This window comes from Populus nigra, chromosome 5 (genome assembly GCF_951802175.1).
Source record: "Populus nigra chromosome 5, ddPopNigr1.1, whole genome shotgun sequence".
Taxonomy (NCBI): Eukaryota; Viridiplantae; Streptophyta; class Magnoliopsida; order Malpighiales; family Salicaceae; genus Populus; species Populus nigra.
In genome coordinates this window covers 6681648-6688616 of record NC_084856.1, presented here as the reverse complement: position 1 = coordinate 6688616, position 6969 = coordinate 6681648, and the positions used below count along the sequence as shown (strand labels likewise).

The 6969-nt window shown below is 36.2% G+C and overlaps 1 protein-coding gene across 2 annotated transcripts; it reads left to right on the top strand.

Annotated features, from left to right (window-relative positions):
- Positions 1–1084: 1084 nt before the first annotated feature.
- On the top strand, positions 1085–4741 carry LOC133694321 (zinc finger protein zfs1-like). Of its 2 annotated transcripts, none has more exons than XM_062115814.1 (4): positions 1085–1210; positions 1435–1782; positions 3773–3832; positions 3938–4741. In XM_062115814.1, exons 1-4 carry the CDS (start codon positions 1094–1096, stop codon positions 4418–4420), a joined length of 1008 nt encoding a protein of 335 aa, XP_061971798.1. In that variant the 5' UTR covers positions 1085–1093; the 3' UTR covers positions 4421–4741. The 2 variants fall into 2 exon arrangements, with proteins under 2 accessions (XP_061971798.1, XP_061971799.1); XM_062115815.1 differs by having other exon boundaries at positions 1089–1210; positions 1422–1782.
- Positions 4742–6969: the final 2228 nt, after the last annotated feature.

The window sequence follows — 6969 nt, the reverse complement described above, 5'->3', positions numbered from 1 at the left end:
GGCAGTGGGAGGCTGGAGGGACGGATGAAGATGACCGGGAGTGGAGCGGCCAGAAATGAAAAAAAAAATCTGATGAGGGGGGAGCAGAGAAGAAAATCCAGGGGAGGGGGGGCGGCTGCTCTCCTTGAAAAAAATGGGTTTAGGTTTAGGTTTTTTTTTTGTATTTTTTCTGATGGTGTCAAAATTGCCCCCCCTAAAACAAATCAGTGTAGCTTAGTATTTATAGGAAAAGTTTTGCTAGGTTTTCAAACTAGTACCTCAACTTTTCCTTTCCTTCTCTTTTCCTCTTTTTTTTGTAAATTTTGATTTTTTTTATTTTTTTGTATTTTTGAAAGCGAGCAAATATCAACATCGACTCAATGCGGAAAATCAATGATTTTAAAAATGACGCGTGAAAAGTTGAACGCGTTCCAAATATCTTTGAAAATTTAAATTCTTTTGAGACGATGCTAAAAATAATAAAAACGATGCAAATGTATTTAAAACGTATTTTTTTTGGATTTTCAATGCTTTTCACTATTTTTGGATTTTTCTGAAAATTTATTAAAATATAGATCCAAAATTAGGTAGCAACATGAAAACACATGTAAAATGTGCTTATTTTCTTCACCTCGTAAATTTACGTGATTAACATATAGAATTTTGATGCATCTACTTCCTTCGTCAAGAAAAAAAAGAAAGGAAAGAGAAAGTAGTAGATTGTGGATTTATTTTGATATTTTGCAAACTTGAAGGGTTATTGTTTTTTTCTCTTGTTTTTGTCATGTGAGTGTCCAGTTCAGTTTGGATATATCTTAATTAATTTTTATAAATTTTAAAATTAATAATTATATAAATTTTCGGTACCTATTAATATTAACAACCTTAATCTAAAATAAAATATTTTTTTTTATTCAAAGCTATTATTACTGACGCTTTGGAAGGGCTATTGTTGATCTTGTAACTTCTCACTCCTGGACTGTGCCCGGTCTAGCGGAATTTTAAAACTTACCGTGAGACGGATTTTTAAACGTAAAATAAATAAAAAATAATTTTTATAAGTTGTCTGTAGAAACCAGAAGTCACAGCAATAACAAACGGTATATATACACAAATGAAGCAGTCAAGATCTCCGAAGCAAGAGTGGCGCGCAGCATCCTTTCAAGAGAAGTCGAAACGCTTCACCAAAGGAATTGAAACCACTGTCCGGCTTGCTTTCCAAGATTTTCTGGTATGAGAGGCATCCATCCATCCATCCTAGACTACTTTGTTTCAATTTATTTATTTGTTTTCTTCTTCCTGGATTGTGTGAATCTCGTAATTTTGTCTAGCGTTCGTCTGTTTCTATTTGTTCTAAGAGAATCCATATTTTCAAATTCAAATAAATTCATAAGCTACAAACAGAAAAGAGAGAGAAGGAAAAAAAAACACTAATGTAACAGTCTCCGATTGCAGATGGAATCGCTAAACAAGTCGGTTAACAAAGACTCCATGCTCGTGACATACTTGCGCGGTGGCGTTGGATGTCCAATTATATCGCCTGATGGCGACAGATTCTCTTCCAATTACCAGCGCAACCGAAGCGGGAGTTCCAGATCGCCGCTGTCCCCGCTTGAGAATGTGAAGGCACCGATGATGGCGGAAGATGAAGTTCTGGTGATGGATGGAGTTCTGGTGTCGTCAGTCGTCGGAAGTGGATCATCATCGAATTCTTCCTCTTCTTCGGGAAAGAGCGTGCATAAGAAGGAGCTTTGCAGAGTTTGGGAGGATCTTGGACACTGCCGCTATGCTGCCAACTGTCAGGTTTCTCTCTCACGCACTCTCTTTTATCATCTTCAATTTCTTGTTCTCAGTTTCCGATTCTTCATGCATATAACTCCATTTTTTGAAAAAAATAAAAAGGATCGTTGATGATTTTTATTTTTAATAGCATTTTCTTTTCAACATATTGCTCCCCAGCTAGTCGGTCCTTAGAAACAGAAAAATAATTGGAAGCTAAAATCTGTCGCATAAAGTACAGCTAATCTCCATAACATATTGTTTTTGAACCTCGAAAAATCTTATTGTTTAGTGATCGCCCCCTCGTTTCATTTTGCTCGTGATTCATCCTCTCATATATTCCGAAATTCCGAGTTGGCAAACAGCTAGTTCAAGAAACTTAAGGTGCTGTTTGTTTCCTGTTTCTTTTGTAAAATTGAAGGTTGATTTGGGAATGCAAAACTCACCTTGCTTATAGGATTCTGGTTTATGGAAACCTGTACTTGAAAATAAAGCTGTTCTGTCTTTTGTTATGGGAAGGAATTTGTTTTCTTGCCAACAATTGCTGAAATTTGTCATGAGAAAATGGCACTTGAACAATAGAAACTAGAGGGTTAAAGTATTTTTGGTTGGAACCTGAGAGAGTTGTGGAAAGGCCCTGCTGATTCTATGCAACTTTATTGGAATGTTTTTTAGTGGAAGGTTGCTTCATGATGCCCACGCACTTTAATGGAATGCTTGAAGCAATATCACATTGTAACTGGTTTCTTTAAATACCAATTTGAGCTTGGAAATAACTTCATTCTGACTATTGTTTCTCTGGTTACTCCCTGCTAAGTTGTTGTTTCATGATCCACTCCCTAAATAAAAAGATTTTCTTATTTACACAGCAGAGAAGGTGGGTTTTTCTTGAGCTTCCATTGTTTCAAGACCCTGATGATCCGCAATGATTTTCAACTGAGTGGGGTGCATGCAGACACTCGTGAATTGTTTAACATAGTGCTCTTCATTTATGATTGCCTTAGCTATACAATTAGGCAACCCTGGATGGCTGGTTTTGTAGAGATTATATAACTGAAATTGACAGGGAAATATCCAATTTGGTGTTAAATGAATCAGCTATATTGACCTTTATGCCTATAAAAATGTGGTTTAAGCCAGGATGGTCACTTGTGCTCTCTCTTGATAGTTTCTCAAACACTCTTTAATTAAGCTCATTTCTTGTATTTTCTGATGTCAAACTCTATTCTTTTGACATCTTGTCCAGACAGAGTAGGAATTTTATATAGCAGTTTTGGTCATTGTTATCTTTTTGTACCACGAACTTGTTAATTGTCTGGTAGAATGATGGATTTGGATAGCCTATTAAATTAAATTGCCCTAAAGATAAAGAGATCAGCTGTTGTCAACTGAAGTAATTTTTAACCAAATCATCTAAAAATATGCGACCTTTGTGTTTTTCATTCATCTTCTATGTAAATGTTCCAGTATATGTATGTCTTCAACTAAAGAGATTCCTCTTCTTTCTGTTATATGGAGGAAACAAATGCATGCCTTCTGACTCGCAAAATGATACCATTTCTGTGAATCATTTTCTTCCATGTTGACTTTAAGCGTCGAATTTGTCATGCGTGGGTTTCCAAAATCAGTTTACTTAAGGTGTAGGTCTTGAATTGCTAGCTGCTGCTTAGCCCGCTTTCAATTACCAAGGATATCAAACTAGCGAGTCCTAAAATCATTCCTTTAAACCGGAAGGGCCTGGCTATAACCAAAAAGCTTTTTTTATATGGTTTGCCTGCTAACCAAGCCCATGGTTGGCAGGTCACAGCATACGATGACCTCTAATGACTATTTTTTGGCCACGCTCTCTTTGTCATGCTGGATTCCATACAACACTACCACAAGATCTAGATTATTGCTGCTTTCTGTCCTAAATCTATTATGCCGAGAGTGTTGCAATTGTCATTTGCAGTGATGCAAGGATTACACTCTTTTAATTCTTTTGTCAACTAATGAGAGTATTTGTTACATCCAGTTTGCACATGGAAAAGAAGAGCTCCATCCAACTCATTTCCCCATCAAGAACAAAGCAGCGGTAACCAGATGCCTTGCATTTCAGTTATAGAGTACCTTCGAACGGATTTTGGCAGAAATCAACTGCTCATACGATTTTTGTGCTTGTTTGTTTGGTATTTCTTAGGTACATACTTGCAATTCATATGTTACCAATCCCAGATCAAGCCCATATGTCCCAAAGTGCCGCATTCTTCATCCTGCCATGACAAAAGCTGCGGTTGCTGCAAACCAAACAGCCTTCTCTAAAATACCTGGATATACCAGCATCAGCCCCTTCACCATCTCATCTGAAAAATTCAGCAAGAATAGTACCACCCCATTCTCCACACCTGATCACTTTCTCAGAACCTACATCTCTACCAGGCCAGAACATTGCAATAAAAGCTCAGCTGCCAACATTAAATCTGAGGACTCTAGAATGGTTTTCACTGCTACCATCAGCTCGGACTACTGGTCACCACAGGATGATGGCATTGAGATTGCCTTGCCTCATCAAACTGATAAATGCATATCAAGGGCAGAAGTGGATGCCTATATTCACAGTGTTCTTTATGGTCCAGCTACAAAGAAGAGGTTGCCTGTGTTCAGTGAGTTTTGCCCTGGATGAATTGCAGGTACAAATGTCCTTTTCTCATGACACGTATACACTTCGATGAAAATTATGATCATTCCACAGATTGTTCGAGAACCATACTTCTATCTTTTGTGGTTTGGATCTAATCTTTCTCTGACTTGATCATGGCTAGTTAGTTGGATTAGATTGACACCATCAGCTTGTTGAATTCACTGGCATTCATCTTTACCGATACTACATTAACTGTTTAGGTACATATAATATACCATATACAGATCGTGTATACATATGGAATTGTCATAGATGCTTTATACCACTATATCTCTGCAATGAAAAACTTTTTCTGGTCTTGTATTTTCTCTTGCAATTTCTCTCTTTTATGGCTATTCAGTTGACGTCTGTGGTTAATAGCTTATTGTATGACTGCACGCAATGACTGGAGAACAAATATTGGAAGATGATACACGTGCTGCAATTGTGCTGTTATTCTGATTGGATGGCCAGTGCCGCACTACATCTAGAGTAATGCTGGCATTTGAACTTTGAAGATAAAAACAAAGGGCATTTAGAGCATTTTCTCCAGGTTTACATGTCGTGTCTATAATAATGGTCCATTATATAGAGTTCCTTAGCTATCTTTTTCTATTTATACGTAGCATATACATAATAAATGATAAATACACACATATTATACTATACTTTAAAATGCGTGAGAAAATCACTGTGGTGGTACTATGTACATGAAGTGTTTGTACTGTGGACCACATTATAGACATTGAGTGCTTGTACTATAGATCATACTGTAGATGTTCAAAGCATCATGAGAGACGTTGTCTGTTCTATTTTTTATTCCAAAAGTAGTTGGTGCGTGTAGGCCACCAGACCTAAGGATATTGGATCTAGCTGGGCTGTCAGGCCTAAGGGTCTTGGGCCTAACATTGACTGTTATTTGGGTTGGCTTCGCAGCCAGACCCAAGACTATTAAGTCTGATCGTCAAACCCAAGGCACTTAAAATATTCTCTATACTCTTTATATTTTGTTTTACATTTGAAAAAAAATTATTATTGATCCGCTGCGGAACGTAGGTCAATATGCTAGTACATACATCAAAGGCTGTAAGGATTTCTTTGAAGCTATTGACATCTCTTCTCCCCTTTTCTTTATTAGATTTCTCTCTTATTCTATTATAATATCAGAGAGCCTGATTTCTAAAACATTTGAATCATTAATCTTTGCATCAAAACAGAACTGATTTGCAGCATCAATCTTTATTATTTGTCTCTTTTCTTTACCTCATCTCACAACTACTATTTCAAGCTTGTCACATGAACGCATACATAGCTACTTCAAAAAACATTTCCTTCACATAACATCTCATGGAAAATCCCTCTTCGGCACTTCCACCCTTTGTCAACCAGAAAATCAGTAGCCGCAACCTTCATCATGCTCATCATTATTTCTCTTTTAAACTTATAAACAACAACTATATTTTTTGAAAAGCTTAGGTCAACCCTTTCAAATTGGCAAGGGATAATTTAAATTTGTAGATAGCAACCATCTATGCTACTAAGGTATTGTATTTAATTATTGGTTGTTCCACATCTCATACTGCTTAGACCACTATAACATCGACACTAACCTTTCCCCTAGTAACACGCATTCCCTCTGTAACACGCATTGTATATGTCATAATTTAATTTTGGGTTTCCCCTAAATTGTCCTTTTCTCTTTCAAAAAAATATAAAAAAATGAAAACAATTAAAAATGAAAAGGGACCAATAACTTGAAGAAAAAAAAAGCTAGAAAGGGATTTAAATGCATGGAGGAACTAAACTAAAACCTTGAATAAAATTGGAAACCCAATTGTACCCCTAAAGGATCTAGGTTTGAAAGAAAATGCAAATTCAAGGTTAATTTAAATGAATATCGAATGAATTTGCAAAAAATTAAGTCTGGGTATTTAATTAGATTTTTAATATGTTAATTTGAATTAATTACATGTCTAATTAAAAGTTTAATTATGTTTAAGTATTAATTTGGGTCAAAATTAAAATAATTAATTAAGTGAAATGACTTAATTAAACTTTTAATAGGTCAAATTAATTTTATTGAGGACATAGTTAGTGAAAATTAAATTTGAAAGCCTGATTTGGCTTAATTGAGAATGAAATTTTGAAGGATCAAATTTAATTTTTCCAAACCCAATCGGATGAAATCATGGGTAAAATTAGGGGTGAGCAAATTAACCGAAAAACCAAAAAAAATTAATCGAAAAAACCGAACCGATAAAAAAAACCGATTGAACCAGTTAAAATATTTAGGAAAATATCCGGTCCGGTCCGGTTTCCGGTTTTGGTGTGCCTAAACCGGCCAACCCGAACCGAATCAGTTCGGTTTAGGAATGAAAAAAAATTAAACCAGGCGATCCTAGCCACGTGCCGCGTCCTCTCATTACTTTCCCTTTCAACAACTAGGGCATACCATTTCAAATTCAATTTTCTGCTTTCCTTTCACACAGTCACCCCCTCCTCTCCAGCCCGATTTCCAGTTTTGGATCTCAGAACATTCCCTCTCCTTTCAA

Coding starts and splice junctions, on each gene's coding strand:
- LOC133694321 (XM_062115814.1), top strand. CDS start 1,094: ATGAAGCAGTCAAGATCTCCGAAGCAAGAGTGGCGCGCAGCATCCTTT. Junction 1,211..1,434: donor TTGCTTTCCAAGATTTTCTG/GTATGAGAGGCA, acceptor CTCCGATTGCAG/ATGGAATCGCTAAACAAGTC. Junction 1,783..3,772: donor GCTATGCTGCCAACTGTCAG/GTTTCTCTCTCA, acceptor TGTTACATCCAG/TTTGCACATGGAAAAGAAGA.